The sequence below is a fragment of the Gavia stellata genome, chromosome 6 (assembly GCF_030936135.1).
Source record: "Gavia stellata isolate bGavSte3 chromosome 6, bGavSte3.hap2, whole genome shotgun sequence".
NCBI lineage: Eukaryota > Metazoa > Chordata > Aves > Gaviiformes > Gaviidae > Gavia > Gavia stellata.
Genome location: NC_082599.1, coordinates 35195208 through 35219688, shown reverse-complemented (window position 1 = coordinate 35219688; position 24481 = coordinate 35195208). Strand labels below are relative to the sequence as shown.

General features: G+C 38.5%; 1 protein-coding gene across 1 annotated transcript; it reads right to left on the bottom strand.

Moving 5' to 3' along the window:
• Positions 1–1249: 1249 nt before the first annotated feature.
• On the bottom strand, positions 1250–24062 carry SP4 (Sp4 transcription factor). The gene is made up of 5 exons (XM_059818906.1): positions 23964–24062; positions 21924–23481; positions 3085–3313; positions 2650–2849; positions 1250–1571 (listed from the first exon to the last, which is right to left on the bottom strand). Exons 1-5 carry the CDS (start codon positions 24042–24044, stop codon positions 1324–1326), a joined length of 2316 nt encoding a protein of 771 aa, XP_059674889.1. The 5' UTR covers positions 24045–24062; the 3' UTR covers positions 1250–1323.
• Between the last annotated feature and the right edge of the window lie 419 nt (positions 24063–24481).

Below are 24481 nucleotides of genomic sequence, written 5' to 3'. Positions count from 1 at the left end.
AAAACGTAACCAAATCTTTGAAATCAAAAGTCATGTAGTAAAAAGATAACTATATTCCTCTCTCCCCAGTTTGTTTTGTGGCTGGAGGCTCAATGTAAGACTTGATAGGTAACACATACTTATTACCAGCCCACATATTATCCTTGAAGAGAAAATAAAGACAGTAATATTTAGGGGAAAAGAGAGAAAATGTTTACTTTCAATACCTTTTTTTTGGTTAAAATGTGGTAATTAATTCTTTTTTTTGGCTATTAAGTCAAAGCATAAAGAACTCAGCACATTAACCGCAATATAATAACTAGTATTTACAGAGAAAAGATAGTGGAGAATGAGCTACAACACTCACTTGTCTGATGAATTTCCATGAATTCTAACAAAATTAAAACATTTAAATACTTAAGATTGAGGTTTTATAATTCATGTTACCTACGAGTTAGAAATGGACCACAGATGTTTTAAAATATAATGAAATGAAATACCAAACACTGACACAAAAGTTGCCATATTCATTTTTCATCCTACATAAAGATACCATTACTTTTGTAAAATCTTATGTTAATATCTTTCTATGGTTTTATCTTTCCTACTGTATACACTAATTCTACATAACCTTAGCTCTCCAAAGAAAGAGAGGAATTAGAACTCACTGATTGTCATTTATACACACTACTATAATGTAGTGGTCAAAATTAATCTGAGGTCCACCTCAGAACCACTTTGCAGCATGCATCATCCAGCTGCTATTTGAGTAAATCCAAAACTTGAGAAAAGACGGCCAAAATCAACTGACGAGTTCTATGGACTGAGCAAAAACCTAAAATATTTCCACTGTTGTTCAATCTGTATTTGGTTTTGCTGTGCCTTATGGGAAAAGGATGTTCTCATGAAAATATTACAAATTTATTTTAAAAACAAAGTACCTTTATCAAATTGTACTAATCCTAGTCAAGGTCCACCCTGTTTTACATTGATATTATCTGATTTTACAAACACATTAACATACAATGCTAAAATAGGGGAGGAAAGCTCATTTAAAATCATTACATGATATACAGACATATAACTAAAAAAGTACAGTATGGAAATAATATTCCCCCATCTGTTTGTCCAGTACATCAATTTGCGCTGTTTGTATTTTTGAAATTTTTCTCTTGTTGCACCGGTGTACACTTCCCATGCTGACCCTCCAACCTGGAACACTTACAGAAGTCATGACTGAAAACATGATTTCCTGCTCTGTAATCCACTTTACCAGCCCACTTCCATATCCTGAAAGGTATGTAAACTTAAGTGCAGCACTAGGCGTCCATATAAATGATCCTTTCAGAATTCTTCCATGTTTGTTGAAACATTAGGGGTTGCTGGGTTTGAATCTTGAGAAATGGCAGCAACAGTGACAATTCTTGGAGAACCAAGAACCTCAGTAACTGAAGAGTCCAGTTCTCCTGAGGTAACAATAGCAAGGGCCGTTCCACCACCCTTCTTGTTCTGATGAGTTTTGACATGTTTTGAGAGATGGTCACTTCGCATAAACCTTTTAGAACATTCTGGGCACTCAAATCTCTTCTCACCTTTTTTAAAAGAAGAACAAAACCAAAATGTTACTGAAAGAGAGCACTGAACACTTTTTCATTGATCATTTGAATCTGACCCTTTTCTATTCAACGTTTGAAGTGTCTTTAAAAGGATACAATGTTGTCTTCTCTACCTGTCTGATTCCCAGGTCACAGGCTTTGGGCAATCCACTCTTCACTACTAAAATGTTCTCAACAAATATTTGCTATGCTGTAATTATCTGGTGAGGAGTATGAATTTCAGGTCACCAAAGAGTTTTCAGACACTTCTATAAACCTGACAGAGTAGGAGAGGTAAAAGCCCTGAAAGAACTACTTGATAGCATTTTTTAGGAATACTTTTGTTATTTAGATTACAGTGATGAGAAGGCAATGTGGAAACATGAATCCCAAAGCTCCATGAGGATGTATGAAATCTATGTCAAGAGAGATAAAGTCACCATACTAAGAAGTCCTGTCACTGTTCAAATGTAATTAGCGCTTAGACTTCGAGTGCTATCTTCTGATGCTGCAAATTGGGGGGGAGGGGTACCTTCTTGGGGCTAAAAATACAAAGGCTGATAAAATTTTCAGTTTCTAAAAGGTCCACCTTTCCAAGCTGAACTGTAAATAGAACCTGCTTTATCAGTTCTTACTTGACAATTCAAGAAACTTCCCAACAAGATCAAATCTGATGTATGGACTAGGTTAATAAATTTCTTAAGGATTGAGCTAGTCCAAGCGAGGAAATGACAACCCTGGTCCATGGCCAATCCTCCATGCTCAAGAAAATTTGCCAAACTTAGATCAGGCATTAGCTAATGTAGATCAGCTATCTGTAATAAAAGGCCATCTTTTTCTAGCATAGGTACAGAAGAACAGTTTGAACAGATCTCATTTTATTTATTTGATTTCACAGTCAGCTTGCATTGATGAAAACTGAAACCTACCTCTTCCTCTGTTTTAAAGTTCCTTTATTTACATTTAAAAGTAGTTTTCAGAGATCCTAATAAGTGAGATCTTTGATATCACTGTTTAACCATGGCCACTATGATTCAGACTTGCTGTACTATGCATACAGAGAGGGCTGACCAACCTGTGTGGGTTCTTCTATGTCTTTGTAACTCATCACTCCTTGTAAATCGCTTGCCACAAAAAATCCAGTTGCATACAAATGGTCTTTCACCAGTATGCCAGCGCAGATGTGCTCGAAGATGAGATGTCTTGCCATAAACTTTTCCACATCCTTCAATATGGCAGATATGTTGCTTCTTTTTCCCTGGCTCATTGCTGCCTCTATAAAGATCAAATTTAAACACGTAAGTAATTATATTCTAAAATATTACTAACTATTAGTAAAAAATTTCATGCTAATAGAGACAATTATAATCTCTTGTCTAAAAAGAAATACATAAACATACTTCTTAATAGAAAGCATTAAAAAATGTAGTCAATATAAGAAAATCTCATGCCCAAATGAGGCAAACTGTGATAAGAAGTCTAAATACGTACTGATAAAATTTACATTTACCTTCCTTCTCCCTCTCTGCAATTAGGACATGAACAGGCAACTCTTCTCAATCTCTTGCCGGGTTGCACTTCCTGGTCAGAAGCTTGTTGAGCTTGTTGCAGCTGCACTTGTGTTATCTGATCAGGACTAACAGCACCAATTGCTGCATTAGCAATGCCACCTACTGCTACAGTAACAGGAGCTATTGTGGCTTGCTGTACTTTTACTCCATCCTGTCCTTGCTGTTGACCTGTAAAATAAGAAAATGTTTGTACCTTTTATAAGTAATTTCAATAAGTGAAATGCACAAATAAACTTTATACATTTTATAGAACAAAAATCCACCTAAAGTTAAGGGAAGCCACAAAACAAATATTAAATCCATCTGTTTTCCTGAAACACTACCAGAGTACTTACCTGCTAGCTTAGATAGCCCTGTTTAATGTAATTTTTTATTAGAACAGTACAAGACTGCAAATTACTGACTGATACTAAGAAATGTGAACTAGTTTAACAAGTGTTTTCTTCTTCTCAAAAGCTGAGATAAATGAGAAAACATTAAACAAAATCTTACACAGAAAGATTGTTAATTCTATTGCCAATTAATGTCTCTCTAATAACCTTTGAAAACATACCTACCTTCAGAAAACTACAATTATCTAATTTTAAAAGTTGCTCTATGGCACATACAGAATTGTCACGTCTCCTACAACCTCTCCTGAATCAACACTGATCCACAAAGGAACTTTCACAAAGAAAAAGAAACGTTGTAGGACTAGACTTGAAGGAGCTAGCATACCAGAGCCTTGTTGTGGTGCTTGGTTGGGGTTTTTTTCAGGATTTTCCACCTGGGATGGGGTAATCCTGATTATACATACAAATTGGGGGACAAGAGACTGGAGAGCAGGCCCGCGGAAAGACATCTGGGGGTCTGGGTTGATGTCAAGTTGAATATGAGTCAACAGTGTGCCCTGGCATCAAGCACAGCATAGCCAGCCGGTCGAGGGAGGTGATTGCTCCACTCTACACTGCACTGGTGCAGCCCCACCTCGAGTACTGTGTGCAGTTTTGGGCACCTCAATGTAAGAAGGACATCAAACTATTGGGGTGTGTCCAGAGGAGGGTGACCAAGATGGTGAAAGGTCTCGAGGGCAAGACTTATGAGGAGAAGCCGAGGTCACTTAGCTTGTTCAGCTTGGAGAAGAGAGGGCTGAGGGGTGATCTCATCGCAGTCTACAACTTCCTCAAGGGGGGCAGCGGAGGGGGAGGTGCTGATCTCCTCTCTCTGGTGACCAGCGATAGGACACGAGGAAATGGAATGAAGCTGCGTCAGGGGAAGTTCAGACCAGACATTAGGAAAAGGTTCTTCACTGAGAGGGTGGTCGGTCACTGAAACAGGGTCCCCAGGGAAGCGGCCATAGCACCAAGCCTGTCAGAGTTCAAGGAGCATCTGGACGATGCTCTTAGTCATATGATTTAGTTTTAGGTAGTCCTGCGAGGAGCAGGGAGTTGGACTTGATGATCCTTATGGGCCCCTTCCAACTTGAGATACTCTATGATCTTGTTTTGCAGAAAGGAGTGTGTTTTCAAGAAGACTGGAAAAGCAGCTTGACTGAATCAAATGGAATTCTAAGACTGACTTGATGAATTAAGAATTCAGTTTCACTGCATAAATTCATTGATCTCATTGGCTTTCTTGATCAAAGGAAATCAGGATTACTATCTTGATATTAAAGCAAAATAAAGACTATTCCAATATAGGTAAGAAGTGTAGTTTCTGGAGCAGCAGGGTAATATTACGTTTGCTTAAAATGTTAGTACTATACACTCTAAGAAAATAACGTGACAAACTAAATCTGACACAGAGATATGACTTCCAGCCGCAATCTGACAACACTGAACGCCAGTCCTGCCAGTAAGGGGAATGGGACAAAATATCATTAGATGCTGCCATTTTCAAAAATTCAGTACCTTCATACAAATGGGAAATAAGAGGAAATACTACCTACTTATTGAGAGAATGTAATGACCAACCAGAATTCCTTAGAATAGACTGTAATATTTTGAGACCTGAAAGTCCTCAGTATTGAAGCATTAATTTAAAACTTAGAAATCCCTTGGAAGTAACATGATTCAGAGAGATTCAAATGGGTACTCCAACTTACTTCTCAAGCATCCGTGACAGACAGCATCAATGGGGATAAGACTGAAAAGAACACTTTCCGAAGTGCCTAGCTACCAAGTGAGTTCACGTACAGCACAGCACAGGATAACTACTTCATTCACATGATTGCTGAGGAGTGATATATGCTATCTTGTATAACACCATGATAACAGCCATAAATGAAACCTAACACACACCACCTAACACCACCACGTACACGCAGATAGGTTAGGACTAAAGAACATGATGTACAGAGAACCTCCCAAAGTGACTTGACTGTCCTCTAACAGGCCACTGTTTGCTACAAGAAACAGAATAAATCTGTCTTGTGCCTAGGTCAGACCAGGTTATTTTCACCAGAAGCACTGACCAAATTTTCCCAGTTATCTTTCTTGGTTTCCGTCTGGAACTTGCACCTGATCTGCCTAGATATGAATAAACATGAATTCCTTGTCTTCTTAAGCAGGCCACAAATATTGACAGATGCCAAGTACTTTCAGTTCTCTGAAAAGAACAAGGACAAACCCAGAAGAGATAACATTTGAATCCCACTTGCTGTTGGACAGATAGATATTAAAACAAAATTTAAAAAAATTCTCAAAAAAGTCTGGTATTTGCAGCAGACATACCACAGAAAAAGAATTTCAGGCTTAATCTTGAGTGCAGAGCCTCTAAATGTCTAGGATAGAACAAAGTCTTTCTTTTCAGAATAGCTATGTACTGGAAATGAATTTATTTCCCATATTCTAATGGGAAAGAAAAGCACTCACAAAAATCCTTGAGGGAGAATATGGTTGGGTAAGGAGAACACTGTGGTATAAATGCAAATGGTAATATATACTTGGGTCTAACATTGGCAGAAAAGGACACAAGAGCTTCCAAAGAAAGTGCTAGTCCAGGGGCAATTTCTTGTCAGGCTGTTAAGCTGCTGAAATGCTGACCAAGTGCTGACCAAGTGTTATGAATAGCCAGAGTCAAAGGTGGCTGATCATTTTTGTCATATCTAACGCTCATACTAACATGATAATGTGATTGCTTGTTGAAAACCAGCTGCAGTTTTTGGTTAGCCAAAGGTAAATAAACTAACAAGAAGAACTTGCTCAGCTTGTAGTCTTTCACAGAGTACAAACCGCTCTCCTGTCTGTTAAACCCAAAATGCAAACCCCTTTAATTAACAGAACAGCACTATAAATGATGAGTCTACATATGGTTACTGCAAAAGTTAAAGATGTAACAGGTATTATGGCCACACCTACTGTACCCTCTTATGCTATTTTCACTATCAGTCACATTTTCAAGTACATTAATAAGAATTATCCTTTGTCGTTACAGTCTGTCAGAGGGATGACTCCATCCATGTCACAAAGTCCTATTTGAGCAAAAAAGTCCTGGAACCTAACCAGTCTATGGTCAGAACACAGCTGAAGAGCATAATTTTCTCTCAATTTTCCCTTTCTTTCTGATTTTCTTGAATTGATATTAAAGTTTCAATGCAACTTTCCCCCCAGCTGCCAGACCAAGGCTTTTCAATTAAGACGTGAGGCACCTGAACCCTAAGGAGGACAACTCCATTTTTCACTCCATGACTAGCGCTACAGTGATGAATGTCCGGCACGTAAGTCTTGCTGGATCCGACCAATCCACATTTATGGGGAAACCTGTTCCACATTTCTAAAAATCCAATATATTGTGCTGATTCGATATGAACCAACTTTCAGTCATGAGATGACCAGCACACACGGGTCTTCTAATACTTCTTCAGAATATCAAGTACCCCTGCTGACATGTACTTTACCTGCTCTGAACTTTTCCTCCCCCATGTGAGGACCATGTGTATCTTGGAGTATAGGATACACACTATTGAGCGACATCCTTAATCTATTTATTAAACATAATCTAGTGATATATCTGAGTAGAAATTCTTCACAATAACTGCAAAGGTGAAAATACAAATGAGAAAATGCCAAAAGTAAGGTTGGTCAGGCAGACAATTGCATTATCCATATGGTTTCAGTTAAACAGTAATTAAATGACTGCTCTTTAAATGGCATTAACAAAGGTATTAAATTTTCTAATGTGAATGTTGATTTTCTTCTTTAAATTAATCTCATGGAGTTGTTATTTAAACTTCCTTCCCTTGTATTCCACTTACTAAATTCAGAACAGAAGGTTCTGAAACTCTCAAAATATCACACAAATAGCCTTATTTAAAGATCCAGGCCACAATGTCCACTAAGCAAATCTCTACTTTTTGAGGTAAAAGAGTAACTGAAGGAAGCACACATATCTGATAAATATTATTTGTCAGAGATTTACATAGTTATCAGAAAACACTGGAAAGTTCAATAATGTAATTCCTGGACTTCATTTTTGTTTTGAACTCCCGAAAGAGCATCCCAACAAGCTAGCACACACACTAGTAGCATACAGGATAGAAATGCATCTATTCTCATTTTAAAGTTGTTAAACATAAAATTCTTCATTCTTGTTCTTCGAGAGAAAAATGAATGTATTTTAGACCAGTTGAAAAATCTTTTCTCTTGAAGAAAAATCAGAAAATTTTCACAGAACAACTGTCAGAACATGCCCTGGTCTAAATCTCAAAGTGAGTCTGCTATAGTCTTGAGTTGTATGGGATTTTGATATTTTTTTTTTAAACTATATACCAGAATCCACTTTCTTAAATCAAGTTTACTGAACAAGAGATACTGAGAAAACTTAACTGTTGATATGAGCTTGTCAGCAACCTACAAAATTAAATCAGGACAACTTCTAAATGTTTATAAAAATGAGGATTTTTAAATAGAGAGCATCTAGATACAAATTAGCTTTTTGTTTGAAACAAACCCTGTTTATTCTGAAAACAGGTGGCTGAGATAATGTTATCCATACAGGAACAGAATGATCTCCTGACACTTTCTAGATGGAGAAAAAAGACCTATTAATCGATACGACTTCTTCCTAGTGGCATTAAAATATCATTTAAAGCCTCCCAGAAATTCTGCTGCAATCATGAGATCACTTGACATTACTTCTTCCTGACATACTCCAAACCACAAGACCCGATATCACTATACTTCACCATTCATAATCAAAGCTTTCAGCAACAAGAGCTCTCATGTTTCAATACAGATTTCAGAAAGAGGTCTAAACAAATCATTACGTGAGGGAACAAAGTCATACTTCAGTTCATCTATCTTATTCTAGATGAGTTGTCAAAGCAGTCACCTCACATTTACACTACTTTTAGAAGATAAAAAGTTTTTCTCAAGTTGCAATGATTTCTTTAATAGTGATTTCCTGAAATTGTGAAACATTCTTGATTAACAAAATCATCATTGAACTTGTGTATGACTGAACTTTATTGTACACGCTGTCAAGTTACAATGTTAAATTACAACGAAGTGCTAGTGTACAAAGTAACGCTGATACCAACTACTCCATTTCATTTTCTTTCAGGTCTAAGTTCTCGCTTTCTTTTGGATAGCAGCCGTTTATGTGACCACAGGACAACATGCAAACAACAAGGCAACCTGATATGGTATTTATTTTGCAAATGAAGTGCTGTAAAACTCTCACTCATTGTAATATTACATATACAATTATGACTGGATGTAATGAAGAATAACATGATAGAAATTTTTAAAGCTTCTCAAATAGAAGAACCTGCATGATTTTAGTTACTAATCTTTCCAATTTAAGCAGTTAAGTAAATGTATTACTTATTAACACAAGATACAGGATTATCAAGATAAAGGATTGCACATCCTTTATTCTTCAGCATCACTTAGCTTTCCAATTTTGCAGTAAAACTGCATGTTAGCAGTTACAAGTCATATCAACTTTCCTGTATACATGAGTCTGTAACACATTCATGCAAGAAACCCCAACAATTTTAAATAATTACTATGAAGTCAAATAATCTCTATCAATTTTAGGCTTTAAAGCTAATTTGCAAAATAGTAACTCCCATAACACCACCTGGATGATTAAATAAAGCTAATGCACGCTCCCTAGGAAGCACTTTCCTATAGAGTGATGGACCACTGAAGATCATGGTTATTAGGCTTGGCCATCCATCATAAGCCAAACCAAATTTCCTTTTACTACATATTGCACCTGCATTCCTATTCCTGTTCACCTGAAGCAGCAAGCAGGAGAAACTACTCTTTGAGGCAAACAGGGCAGAAAGGGAAGAAAAGGACTTGATTTTAATGGTCCACAGAAATCATGGGAGTCAAGCTTTAGAAAAATGGATCTTGGAAGGAAGAGAAATTTAAGACTAAGAAAAGGACACTACTTCTAGTTTCTGGTACTTAGTTCCCCAGAACAATTTGTATAGATTTCCTGTTGCTGTTGTGCAACCAGCATTCAGCAATCAAAAAGATGACAGCATTAATGACAGAGTCTCAGTGGCATGCACCTTACTGCAAAATCTGAGGAACGTTTTGAAAAACTGTACCTAGAGCCAGAGTGGCTAATGTTGCAAAAAAGAAATTTTTTTCAACTCCATATACTAAAAATGAAAGAGCAGGTTGCAACTGACATCCTTAATTCAATGGATATTACTAAAGGACGGGTAAGTAAAGTTAATGACAGCCTGCAGAGTTCCAAAGCTCTACAAGCATCAGAGCTGATTCATCAACTCACCCATTCAACAACTTACTGATGCAATGGGGGAAAAGAGGTTTCTCATCTCCCCTTCCTCTCCATACATCAACTACAGTCAGCCTGCAAACATCCTTTACTCTAACAGTCTGTTTCCACAATGACATACAGATAGTTTATAAGATAATATTTACATTTATTTATTTTTGTTTGTTTATAACACAATACATTTATTTATTATCTTTATACATGTATAATAAAAGATAATACTTTGATTAAGATATAGCCAAGATTTTTAAATTTAAAAAAAGGCTGTGGCAATCATTTATAGTCAGAGATCATGGGCTTTTTCCAAACAACATCTACTAAGGAGGAGGTTTCACGCTGAAGAATGAAATGCAAATCATGTCTTAAATATATGTGAACACAACACTGAGTTTCAGTTTTTACACAGAAAATTATGTGATTCAGAGCTACTTAAATGCTAGGCAGACAATTCTGCCCTCTCTTCTACCCTGAAGCAGTGGTTTACAAAGATTTATGAAGAAACAATGAAGAAACAGAGGAAGAATTCCCCAGAACAGAAAGTGTACAAGGGCTGATGCAAGGGTCCCACACATTCTGTAGAGAAGAACAGTTGGTAGGAGAGGGAGGAATTGGATCCACCCAGCTACTACAAGAGATTCATGTTATCATAGCACAACATTGTGTCCAGATGCTACTACAAGCAGACTTTCCAGTAAAAACTGCAGCATCAACTAGACATCTGTCTTTTCTACTGCCTACAGGGACATTGCAGCAAGTTTCTATCTTTTGCTCGTTTGCCAACTTTAACAAGATTTGTAAGAACTTGTTATCCTTTCCTCCAAAAGCTTCCTATGTCAAATGGCTCAGTGTGTTCAAAAATTACTGAACAGCATCATAATTATGCTTAACTTCTGTGAAAAATACCTCTTAAAAACAGGAGATTTAAGGTAGTAAAAAGTAAGTTTGAGGGTTTTAAACACCTTGAAAATAACTGAAGTCTTTCATTTTGTGCAAGTATCTTACTGGCAACACGAAGACAAAACAATGCCCAAGAACCTTCATGAAGGTACTTTAATGACTTTTCAAAAACGTAAAGCTTTACCCAAGTGCTTTAGGACAATCTGAAGTCACTTCAGTACTTTGAGACAGAAAAGAATTTTTCCCAGCTGGTAGTATCTTTCATTAAACTGAAAGCAAATTTTCTTTTTATTACTTTATTAAACATAGGAAAGAGCTACCACAAATACAACACAGAAAGACCTATACAGAAACAACATAAAAATTAACCACGGAGCTACAGTTTCACAAACTTTAGTCTTGCACAACAAAGTAGAAGTTTCAGTCAAAGCAAGGCAATGCCTCTGGTTGTTCTGGATGCTGTGGCCTCAAATGGAAAGAAAATATGGTCAATTTATTAGGTATTCTAAAGAAGGAGTTGGAATCAGAAAAATAACTTGTTATGCTACTGCTAAGGCAAGAGACCTTTCCAAAAAAACCTGATTTTCACCATCATTGAAAAAACAGTCAAAAGGAAAAGTGTATTTAGGATGACTGTTCAAGAACACTTCTCTCCAGATGAACACAAGTAGCTCCCTACATACTGATCCTTAGAGCAAATAGATAACTGAAAACTCAAGTACCAACTGTGCTGCAGAATGTCAGATGCACTGCATGGAAACTAGTAGTAGGTCTAAGAAGTTGAGGGTTAAGTTTACTTTTATTGAACATCTCCCTCTACCCCATCACCCTGCCCCAACTCTCAGGTTGTTCTATAGTTTACAGCCACAACAGAACGTGGCCCAGGTCTTTTTTCCAACCCTTCCCCTTAACTCTGAAATAGGGATAGGACTAAAAAGAAACTTTTTGAACTGTTAGTCTCTACAGTCTGACTAGAGAAGCTCAATACCTAACAACGATACCTAAAAGCTAACAACAAACAAACAAAAAAATCAAATGCCTATCTTACATACCTCTGCCATCTGGAAACTAAAATACTGGTCTCAGGAAGTGTGTTTTTCAACATATCAGTTCAATTTCTGTATATTACCGTGGAAATAGTAATAGCCTAATCCTGAAAGGACAGAAGGAGGCTGACATGAAAAAAATGCAAGCTCAGTTTCCAGTACTCTGTCGGGGGGGGGGGGGGGGGGGGGGGCGGGGAGGAGGATTTTTGTTTGGGTTTCAGTGGGGTTTTTGACTACAGTTTAGCTAGCTTACATATTTTATACTTGACTAGAATGTTCATGAATGTCCTTGAAGTAAACATTTTGGCTATTTTAAATGTTATCTTCATATTGATCAAGATAAAAAATAAATACATCTCTATGCACAGGAGGGATTGGTTAACAAGTACATACATGGAAAATAGAAAATCCTTTCAACAGAAAGGAAGATATCTGACTTTAAAACTAGGTTAAGTTGCATAGCAGTTGATTATTCAGAATAAAAAAAGCACTGGGAAGGTGATTAAAAGTTATTATCAGGAAAAACAAAGATTTATAACACATTTTTAAAGACCTTTTACAGTAAGACTAAACATGAGACACCAGCCTTGGTTTTGTAACAGCCTATGGGTAGATAAGCTAACCAATACGAAGACTAATTTGTTTATTAAAAATGTAAAAACCTGTAACTTTGTTACAGCCTTCATCTGGCAAGGACCAACAAAGCTACATATTATAGAATCACAAAAGAAGGGCCATGTAAATCTCCAAGATCCAAACCCTTAGAAATTCTGCCACCTTCTGTAACATTGTTATCCCTATAAAATGGTATGCTTAACCTTACCTGGTCTTCCTTTTTGGTTCAGAACAAACTGAAGAGTTTGATGTTTTAGTCAGAGTTACTTCTTGATGACCAAAGAAACAAGACAACCAAGGCTTGTATTGCTTACACTTCAGTATTTTGCTCAAGGGAAGAGTGGTCACATCATCGCTTGAATACACTCTATAATTAAGGAAAGTCAGACTTGTACCTAACATGTATCCCAAGTTCATTTTGGCAGAAGTATATTAACTGATCATTTTCTCTTTACAACAAAATGATACTAGTCTGCCAATCTATTAAGACTAGGCATGTTAGGATAACATGGTTTACCAATAACCAGCTGGTTAAGGCATATGACTGTCGGTAGTATTAAATGTCACTCAAAACTCCATTGTTAAGAATGGATGCAATATAAAATCCATATAACTATAGCCCAAACTAACCTAAGCGTGTGCTGAGATGCTACATTTCTCAGGAGATTACAGATGTCCAGAGCTATTGTTTTGGTGAAAGAGTCATGACAAAAGCAAAATATTAATCATAAAATTACATTTCGTTATGCAGTCCTGACTACTTCCAAAGCTACTATGCTACAGCATATGAATAAAACAACTGTTATTAACTAAATTGTCCTTTAAAAATCACTGACCATTGAAAAATGTAGTTGTTTTTCAATAACATTGTTTATACTTGGAAATAACATTCCCCTTAGAACATGACATCCCATTCCATGTATAGTTAGATTTTTCAATAATCACCATTGCCATTAAACATTTTCAATATAGTAAACCAGTAAGAATTGATTTATCTTATTTACCAGCAGCAAAATCCTATGAAGCTAAGTACTCCATAATTCAAGTTACACTGAGGAAGCTACTGAAATCAGATTTTGAATATGCTTCTCACCACCCTCCCTGCCCCAGGTGGTAATGGAAGAACAACAAGGTTGGCTAAGTGCGGATCTAAGCACCCTTAAAAAACAAATAAAAAACCACTAACAGGCTGATGAAGATGTGCAGTATCACTCAGTTTACTTGCTTGACATTTTCTGAACATGAAAAGTTCAGCCAATTCATTTCCTCCTTTATATGCTCAGATTTCTGACAATACGGAATGGCAGAGGGGATGGCAAAACCTGATATTCTCAGAGAGCACACCTGTATTGATGAAACATTTTTATAAGACCACACACTCTAACAGGGACATACAGTTCTACTAACATTCTTCTTTGAAGACTTAAGAACTTACATTTAATTCTTGAAATTAACAGCATAGAAACAGCTCATATTTCACCTCACAATTATGAGCAAAGTTGGTGCTTGAAATGCTTCCCCTTCCCACTTTATCTAGAAGTAATGGTGAAGTCACGCCTTGCTACTCACAGGTCAGGCAGAAAAGGCTTCTTTTACTGAGGCATTTTTACCAGGTTATTCTCCATAGGCAATTTAGCTGAACAGGTAGCTTGTGCATTCCTTATGCATCAAGTTCAGGAAGAGTATATTGATACTTTATTTTTAAGCTACCATCACCAAGGCAAACATTTGTTTTCACCAGCATTGTTTGTTGTTCAACTGTTTCTGCCACTATTTTGAATTTCAGTTTAAGAAAATCCCACAACCAAAGCAATTTTGTCATTAGAAGACTAAATGCTTCTCTTATAATTACTCTGAAGCATTTGAAAAGGATGCCAGCACTATAATACTTAGAACACTGTGGTTCTGCAACAATTCTCAGCTCAAGGCAACTTGAGAACAGTTGTAAGTGACCTTTCGTGACTTTGGAAAAAAGTATGCTAAATTTCTATATTCCTCCTCCCAACTACACCCTCCAAATGCCAAGTAACACACTATGAAGTAAAAAAAAAACCTAGAAAAACTCCTGCATTTTTTTCTGGTTTTGTGGGAAGTAGCTCAGTTCTTTGTACTTATTTTTTACTACAGAATCCATAGCTTGCAGCTTGTTTCTTTCAAGGTATTTGCTGCAGGTTGATTGCCAATGAACATCCCAGGGAAACACTGAATGTTATTCAAAAAAAGACCATGCAACCACCATCCTTCAGCTCCTTTGACTTCCACCCTTAGTATTTATATTTGCCAGTTTGCTTGTATATATTGTGGATATTTTAAACACTCTTCACCTTGTTACCACCTACAGGCATCCCTTCTTAGTTAGCTACACAACTCACTGAGTTCTACTGCTACACATGCTCACCGTTACATTAACACAAGCAAGGAGACCCACAGGTTACACGTTGTCATGAAAATGCATTTTCTTTCATTCAACCAGCTAAGTGTAATATTCTAGGACTTCAGACTAAACACCTTCCCCTCCCTCAATAACTAGCATATGTGATAGAGATAATAGAAGACTGAGTGGTATAAAGGTAAATCAGATAATTCAATTTTTCATAATACAGGAGTTTGAGAACATTAAATAAAAATGTCTTACGCAACAAGACACAATTTGTTGCAGACAAGTACTGAACATGTAAAAAATTTACACAGACTCAGAAAAGACAAATTCACGAAAGAAAATAAATCCATCAAGGTTTATTAAATATAAATAATAACAAAAACCCCCACCTCTGGCTCAGGAAGACCTGAGCTGCAGATCATTAAATGGTGGGAAGAGCATCTGAGCAGATTATTCTTGTATGCATCACCCACAGTCAGCATGCGAGAGGGTCAGAAACACCTTTGGCTCTCACATTCATAGAATCATAGAATGGTTTGGGTCAGAAGGGACCTTTCAAGATCATCTAGTTCCAACCCCCCTGCTGTAGGCAGGGACATCTTCCACTAGATCAGTTTGCTCAAAGCCCCATACAGCCTGACCTTGAACATTTCCAGGGATGGGGCATCCACAACTTCTCTGGGCAACCTGTTCTAGCATCTCACCACCTTCACAGTAAAGCATTTCTTCCTTATGTTCAATCTGAACCTACCTTTTTTCAGTTTAAAACTGCTGCCCTTGTCCTGTAACTACAGGCAACCTTTGGTAAAAAGTATCTCTGTCTTTCTTATAAGCTCCCTTTATATATTGAAGGGCTGCAATAAGATCTCCCCAGAACCTCCTCTTCACCAGTCTGAACAACCCCAACTCTCTCAGCCTTTCTTCATAGGAGATGTGTTCCAGCCCTCTGATCATTTCCATGGCCCTCCTCTGGACCCGCCCTAACAGGTCTATGTCTGTCTGGGGACCCCAGAACTACACACAGTACTACAGATGGGGTCTCACAAGAGCAGAGAAGAGGGAGAAAATCCCACCCCTCAACCTGCTGGCCTCGCTGCTTGCTATGCAGCGAGCCTTGTTGGCTTCCTGGGCTGCAAGCACACATTGCTGGCTCATATCCAATTTTTCATCTACCAATATCCCCAAGTCTTTCTCCACAGGGCTGCTCTCAGTCCATTCATCCCTCAGCCTGTATTGATATTCGGGATTGCCCCAACAGAGGTGCAGGACCTTGCACTTGGCCTTGTTGAACCTCGTAAGGTTCACATGGGCCCACTTCTCAAGCTTGTCCAGGTCCCTCTGAATGGCATCCCATCCCTCAGGCATGTCAACCGCACCACTCAGCTTAGTATTATCTGCAAACCTGCTGAGGGTGCACTCGATCCCACTATGTCATTAATAAAGATACTGAACAGTCCTGGTCCCACTGCAGACCCCTGAGGGACACCACTGATTACTGTCCTCCATTTGGAGACTGAGCCATTGATGGCAACTCTTTGAATGCGGCCATCCAGTCAATTCTTTATCCATCTAATAGCCCATCCATAAAACCCATATCTCTCCAAGGCTATTGTGTGGGACCATGTCAGAGGCCTTACTTAAGTCATGGTAGATCATATCAGCTGTTCTTCCCCTACCTACCAACATAGTCACTCCATCATAGAAGGCTGCCACATTAGTCAGGCACAATTTGCCCTTTGTGAAGCCATGCTGGCTGGCTGTAATCACCTGTCACCCATATGCCTTGACATAGCTTCTAGGAGGATTCGATCCACGATCTTACCAGGCACAGAGGTGAGGCTGACTGGTTGGTAGTTGCCAGGGTCCTCCTTTTTACCCTTTTTAGAAATGGGTGTGATGTTTCCCTTTTTCCAGTCACTATTCCTGGGTAACATGCATTTAATCTTATGTATCATTTTATTCCTATTTAAAGAATTTGGTAGAACATTTCAAACTCCTCTGCAAAGTTTGAACCAGAATGATAGCAATATCTAAACAATATCTTCAGTCTTTGGACAACAAGTCATAAAACTAGTGACTGTCACACAGGAAGAGTTACTAAAGAAGGAAAGGGAAGAGAAAGCCTTGAAGACAGGATGAAGTTGGATGCAAACAAATGAGGAAAGGCACAAGAAGGCAGGAGGAGACCTGGAGGTACTGACAAATTGCATAACGACTAGTAGTAGTGCAATGAAAGTGGCTGGTCGAAGAGAAAAATGCCTTAGTAACTCCCATTACTACAGTATGAAACAGAAGGGCAAGGTTCACTATGTTTTTAAGGTGCCCCAATAAGAACACTTGGTATTGGACTTCATTGTCATTAATAACTGTTTTAGAGTCCACAGCACATCCCTGCAAAAGACTTTAAACTCTCCAGTTACAGTATTGCCAGGCAACAGACTGTTCCACTGAACAGAAGTCATTCCTCCAGGTTATTTTGGTGCATGAACTCCAAATTCCCCATAATTCAGGCCATGTTGCCACTCATCTTAAACAAAATGGCTTGGACTTGAGTTGCAAGGTGATGGAATCTGGTGACTTTTGCCTAAAGCAACTAACAAAGCTTGGACTAAGTATACATAAAATACAAGTAATATTTTTCACTATTTTTAAAACAAAAACCTCTCATACACTTTTGTATAGGACAAACACCATCATGATGTAACAAAATTACTTCAAGATGTGTAATTTAGATACAAGTCTGATCTATTACGGTTTTTTTAATAAGAAACAGGGAATTATTCTGAAAAAACATCATCTCCATCACCACCACTAGATTCCCACTGCCATCAAAAACAATGAACAAGTTCAGAAAAAGCTTGCGATCTCTTCTGAAGGCTCCAGTGAAAGAAATCCTACAGACAGAACACAAAACTTTTACAGGGAAGCCATTAATACTCAGCATTTCATTACAGTTTAACTGGTCTGTTTTCTCACCCCATATTCTTCAGCATCCACAAACATTCACATTCTGTGCTATTCCTAAAACAAATATACCCCAAGCCCAGTGTGTTGAGGGATAAAGAAACTTAGTTCACAAAACCATTTGCTTTTGGTGGGCTATGTATTTTTCTTAGAACCATCTAGTACTAAAACAAGTACCTTCCACATAGTCACTTATGCTGTCAATGAACACATCTGGGCAAATAAGAGAGCCTGAAAACAAACTTTAAAAAGGCAAAGGATACCTCATTTTAAGGGGACTGGGGGGCAGGGGGGACAGGAATCCTTTGAACTTGCATCTACAGCTATCACAGCAGAAGCCTTGAAAAAAAGGCAAAGGAACTGTGCCGTACCTGATTGTCCCCAAAGTTCATAGGGGCTAAATTCACGGAGTCACCTTTAGTAGGCTATCCTATTCCACAGGGCATCATGTATAAAACAACAATTCACACAGCACAGAAGAAATGCAGTTTACTTGGTATAGAACTAGCTTGCTTAAAGGCCATGACAGGTAGTGACCCCATAGCAAGGCAGGTATTTGTAGATCCCTGCATGTTCAAGTAAACATGGTTGCTTTTATGTAGTCTGTTGTTTGATTAGCTCTTAATTAAATAACTGTTTAAAGATGTATTTTTAAGGCTCAGATACCTAGTTTCTACCTACACATTCAGCTTTCTTTTGTACATTTAATTACTCCTTTGACTAACACTTTGTACATCTCAGCAAAGTATCACAGAGTCATGTAGACTGGAAGGCACCTCTGAAGGTCATCTGGTCTAACCACCCTGCTCACCAGGACCACCTACAGCAGGTTGTCCAGGACGATGTCCAGACAGCTTTTGAATATCTCTAAAGATGGAGAGTCACACAACCTCTCTTGGCAACCTGTGTCAGTGCTCAGTCACTCTCACAGTAAAGAAGTAATTTTCCTCTACACCGTTGATACTGAATGAGTTCTCCCTCAGGCTGGAAAGTGAAAGGATGTGAGAACGTCTCTACTTTGCCCTGCTTTTTGACCACACACAACATACAACCCAAACTGTGATACTTACCAAGAGCAACGTTTGAACTTTTAACTGAAAAACACAACAAAAAACCCAAACACACTTATTCATCTTGCTTGGTTTACGGTAGAGCCTACACACCTTGGGACCAGAGACTTCGAGTAACAAAGGTTATAAAAAGCAGACCAAAATATAGTATTTACTTGAATATTTTAATGTTTTTCTTCCCAATGTGAAATTTGTCTCTTTTGGAATTTAGAACCCATTTGACAAAAAAACCCCAAACAAACACTCAACAAAAAAACAAAACAAAAAAGACTTTCCCAAAATAGTTCTATAGCTTAACATTTTCATAATAGTTTTAAGCTAAGAATTTTTTATTTGCAGTTAATTATTTAGAGTTCTATTGAAAAACTAAGAAAGCAGTACCTAAATTACCCCATTGTATAAATAACTAGGAAAATCCATGTTCATGGAACAGAAATGCAACAAAAGTAAAAGAACAGTTATTTCAGACAAATACTTAAATTGTGATTTTATTTTTTTTTCCTGAAACTCAGCTGGATTGATCAGTTGGTTTTGCTTAAAGGACAAAGTAACTTTTTTTTCCCCTAACAAAGTTAGACCACCTGAATGAATGCATGGGATGAGTCCTTCACTCAGTCTTTTCCCTGACACTTTCTGGACATCCTCCATAAAGCTCATTTCTAACACCTACTTCTACTGCTCATTTGTAGTGAATGACCCACTTCTGGAGAGTTCATTTAACGTACAAAAGAGTTCACACCAACAAGCTTAGGTACTGCAGAAAAAGAATGGGAAATACCAGTCTGCAGATGTGGAGATAACCGAGTGGTTTATTTTTTTAAAAGGTTTCCTGTAACACTAATAGCAAAAACATTTCAAATAAAAAACAGCAAATCTGAGGAAGTTATTAGCCCTGATGAAGACAGCTTATAAGGAATAAGTGGCAAGCAAAGTTTAGGTTTTAGCATGTTTGTAATTTTCCATTTCATAACGAGTCTTTCCTTGAATACTTAATATAGCATTAAGGACTGCACATCAAGCTCTTCACTCTCCTTTCCATGCTACCATGTCTCCCATTCCCAAAGTGTAGCATCAGGAAGTTTCACAGGAGAGAAGCAGAGATAAATAAGAGAATTAAATTATAGCTGATCTCTCACATTCTCAAAGTTTGTTCTTTCTCCCTAACTTCAAGCCTTGGGAAACAGAAATAGTACCTTACATACAAAGGAATGAAGAAAAGGTCAGAGGATTCACTGCTGCTACCATAAAATTGTAAGGGCTACCTGGATTAAAACAAACAAACAAAGAAAGGGTGGAGGGGAATTCAGTGGTCACAAAGTTTGAGTTTAGTTAACATATGAACCCTGTATGACAAAGGCTTGGCTCCTCCAGGACCATACTTGTGACCCCTTCTTCCATCCTCAGTTACAAATCACAATCCCTTTATTTTCCAAAAGACATCACATGCAAGCAGAGGTGTAGTCAAGATAACTGAGCAAGATGATACTCAGAATCTCTTGTTCTAATACCTATGAGTGCGTATGGAACAGCTGTACAGCATTAGTGAGCAGGGAAAAAACTACATGCAGAAAGGTTCTTCCTGCACCCTCGAACCTAGGCTGTTCCCAAAGCAGGCTTCCTATGAAGAGTCCCCTACCAAAGTAGGAACTTCTAACAACAGTCAACCAGCACCTTCCCATCAAGAAATAATTTTTCTAAGGCAAATTGCACTGCAAGATATTGTAGCAGCTGGTCAGCTCCAGTAACTGAAATGTCTTTTTGAACCATTACAGCTAAACACAAGGTCAAGTTTTTAATTCTGATTACCCAGATTAACATTTCTGTAACGCTCCTTAAGTAAGCCAGGTTTAGTGCACCCAACCCAGCTCTTAGTATTTCAACATGCCATCAAGTGCTGAAGAGTACCATAGCAGTTAAAGTCTCTCAATGGCAAATTTATTATTATCAAACTATGTTTAGTCTCCTCAAAAATATTTCAACGAAAGGGAACAATCCTTTGCCCAGTTAAACATTATAATCGCATGCTAAGATGAGAAAAGAAAAAAAAAACAGATTAAGAGTTAATACGATACTAACGTTTGTTTATGCAGACTGGACAGTAGTTAAACATGAGTTTTTTCTTACAGTTTTATACTAAAAAACTGTGTCTATAGTTGGGTTGCTTTTAAGAGTTTGTTGTAACTACTACAACAGAAGACTTTTACTTGTATGAAATACAACCAAGCTCACGTAAGCAGTTATCAAACTGGCAGACAGAACCCCTAAGTCAGGTTTTACCTGAAATGTTATATGTAAAACTTGCAAACTTTTTAGAGTTGCCCTTCTGGGACACTGTAGAGACCTTGCACAGAATTTACTTCAGAACTAAGCTCTGTTATCCAGCCTAGAGCCTTTTAATAGCTCCTTTCCCAACTATTATACAAGCATAACCAAACAGGCATTTCATAATACATATCAAAAGTTCATCAGCAAGTACTGAGGTACAGTTACCAGTCGTTTTTATTTTTTTAAGTCACAGGAACTATGCTGAGCACACGCATACCTTATTCCAGTCAATCTCTTTGCAGAACTCAAAACTTTTAAGGGAACAACTTTAGGAGCTAGTGCAGAATACAACAAATAGTTCCATACACAAGACATTCCAGTTCACATACTGTCACTTTCCTTATCCTACATCCCCCATGCAGAGATTAGGAATACTGCCTGGTTGGAAAAAGCTTTTTCTTGTTTTTTAAACATATCAAAGCTCTAACGGTAAAGTCTCATGTTCACACCCAAAGCCTCCAAGTCTTTAGTAAGATGGAGAACAGGATCATTTAAAGATAGTTTATCAAAGACAAACAGTTCCATTTCAATTGACACAACTGGTAATATTAGCTCAACGTTTAGAAGTGTCAGCTGTTCTAAAATCTGAATTTTAGTGATAAGGTATTCCCTCACAGTTAGGGTTTAACGTTCATTAAAGAAAATCCTGAAAAAAGTATTAATTTAAAACTGTCTGGTATTCTTGCAATAGTAAAAAAAACACCCAAACCAAAACAAACCCCAAACTTTGTCAGACCACTCACCCGCAACACTGGTAATGGTAACAGGAACTCCTTGAACTTGAACACCTGCAGCACCCAGGTTGGCAACACTTACTGTTTGAAGATTAGGTACGGAAGCAAGCTGGGCAGTGTTCAGAGTGATGGGGGTACCAGCAACAGCCACTGGTGCAATCTGGGCAATGGTTGTGCCACCACTTGAAGACACAGGGGTAATGGTTAGTTGTTGGGGTAACCCAGCATTTTGAACTTGAAGATTTGAAAGGCTTTGCAGATTCTGAACCTGTACAGTTTGCCAGCTGATCTGCCCTGATGGTGTTAAAGTTGGAGCCCTGATGAGCACCTGAGTTGGACTCACTGCCTGCAGCTGAACGTTCTGCAAAGGCTGCTGCTGTATGGTTTGTATAGTCTGCCCTGACTGGAGCTGAAATGACTGTGGAGGAATGGCCTGAATAATCTGCTGTTGAGGCTGCTGGATCTGTATCTGCTGCAGAATAGGCTGACCTACGATTTGGACCTGCTGAAGGGAACCTGACTGATCCTGAACATTCTGTAGTCCATTGGACTGTAGCTGACTGGAGCTCTGGGCTTCGGAGTCTGTAGCAGTTGTTTGAGGTTCTTCAGTCGTCTGCTCTGAACTGCTGCCTGCTGTGCTTGTGTACTGGCCTGTTTCTGCAGAGCTTACTAGCGTGTCACTGCTAGTTAGAGACGTTGAGGCAGTGGTCGTAGGGGCAGAAGATGAAGAAGGAGACTCTGGCATTGCGCTAACAGAGGCAGAAGTGACAGGCGGAGATGCTAGCTGATTTCCGTTGGAAACTCCGCTCTCAGTAGACTGGCCAACTTGACCTGAACCTCCTCCAGCTGCCACGTTGTTTATCACAGGCAATGCTAGGGTTACCCCACCAATGTTTATAGGTAACGTCGTTACAACTTGCGCCTGAGTACCAGGAATAGTTTGCAGTTGCAGTGGTATGGAAACACCAGGCCTAATTTGGACCGGAACCGTCTGATTTGCTAGGTTTTGAGCAATAACATTCCCCGAAGCTGTCCTATTTGCAGTTGTGAGGATAGCTTGATTATTCCCTGCAGGAATAAGCTGAATTTGACCTTGTATGTCTTGTAGACCAGTAGCATTAGATGGATTGATTTGAAGTTGTTGACCTTCTGTTGTCTGAATCTGTGGGATCACTTGGTATTGGACACTACCGCTTGGATTTTGTACTTGAATGACTTGGAATTGTCCAGGGGTTGTTGCAGAAGAATTGCCTGATTTGGTTTTTGAAGGAGATGAACTTCCATTGTTACTGCTGGAGGGACTTGCTGCACTCGAGGCAACAGAAGAACCTTGTTGAGCAACATTATTTTCTTTTGAAGCAGAAGGAGCAGCAGCAACAAGCTGCCAAGCGTTTCCAGCAAGCTGAGTTGTTACCAATTCTAACTGCTGTGGCTGATTCTGAAGCTGCACCAAACCTTGATTTGGATCTATAATAATCTGCTGCTGTCCAGTTCCTTGATTCTCACCAGGAGTTCCTATTTTACTGCAAGTGGCTGCTAGCAAAGCAAGAGGTGAAGGTTGAGAATCCTATCCATAAAGAGAGAAAAGAGAACAGGTTCAGGAGAAGAGCATGAGTGTGAACCATCAGAAGTAAGCATTAAGGTTTATACAGGAAACAGAAAAAAAAAGTGCTTCTGCATAAAGACCAATGATACATCTCTGAATAAGGAAGTATGTATTTCTGTAAATAATCTTTAAACATGAAGTCCCCAATTATCAATGAATATGTGACAACCAGGACCTCAACCGCATCCTCAACCCAGTCTTTTTTTTTTTTTCTGCCCTAAAATAAAGAAAAATTTTAAAAATGCTTCTATTACATGGAAAGCAGCTGATCACTGCAAAATGCAACCAAAAAAGCATGTCCAGGCACTAAAAATATTGCACCCAACCAACTATGTTTCATCCAACCAAAAGAAAGATGCCCTGAGCAGGAAATGCTGTTAGCTGAACATTTCATTTTAAATGCTAATAGTTTAGGCACTTCCCTATTCGGGTGTGTGCTTTACCTGTGAGCCTCCAGTTTTCCCTTTTTTATTATTATTGTTGTTATTCTCTGCCTCGGGAGATTTCTCTCCCTCTGTGGGCATAGTTTCCTCCTTCTTTTGATCTGCAAAAATATCAAGTGTAACAGGTTAATTATTCACCTTCATTTATACAATAACAAAACCTACGAGCACATCCTTTTAGGTTCCCAGCTTGTCGCCTTTACCTCTTCATAAAAACAACAGTGCAAATCATTATTACAAAAGAACGAGTCCTAAGAAACGTGGTTTGAAACCCAACCCATGGGGGCTGGAGAGTTAACACCCAGAAAGGGGAGGTTTGGTTTCCTCTCCCAGAGACAGCAGGAAAAAAACCACCCACAACCCTCCTCCTCCTCCTGCCCCCTAAAGCATCGACGGCCACTGAGTGGCCGTCGATGCTTTAGGGGGCAGGAGGAGGGTTGTGCATGGGAGGGAAAGAGGGAGGAAAGGAGGAATGAAGGAGGGAGGGATGTGCACAGGAGGGAGGGTTAGCGAAGAAA

Bases quoted from the DNA above. Each gene is read 5' to 3' on its own strand.
- SP4 (XM_059818906.1), bottom strand. From the start codon at position 24,044: ATGCCCACAGAGGGAGAGAAATCTCCCGAGGCAGAGAATAACAACAAT. The intron at 23,482-23,963 runs GTAAAGCACACA...CTTTATGGATAG, and splicing joins GGAAAACTGGAGGCTCACAG to GATTCTCAACCTTCACCTCT. The intron at 2,850-3,084 runs GTAAATGTAAAT...TGATCTTTATAG, and splicing joins TGCAGAGAGGGAGAAGGAAG to AGGCAGCAATGAGCCAGGGA.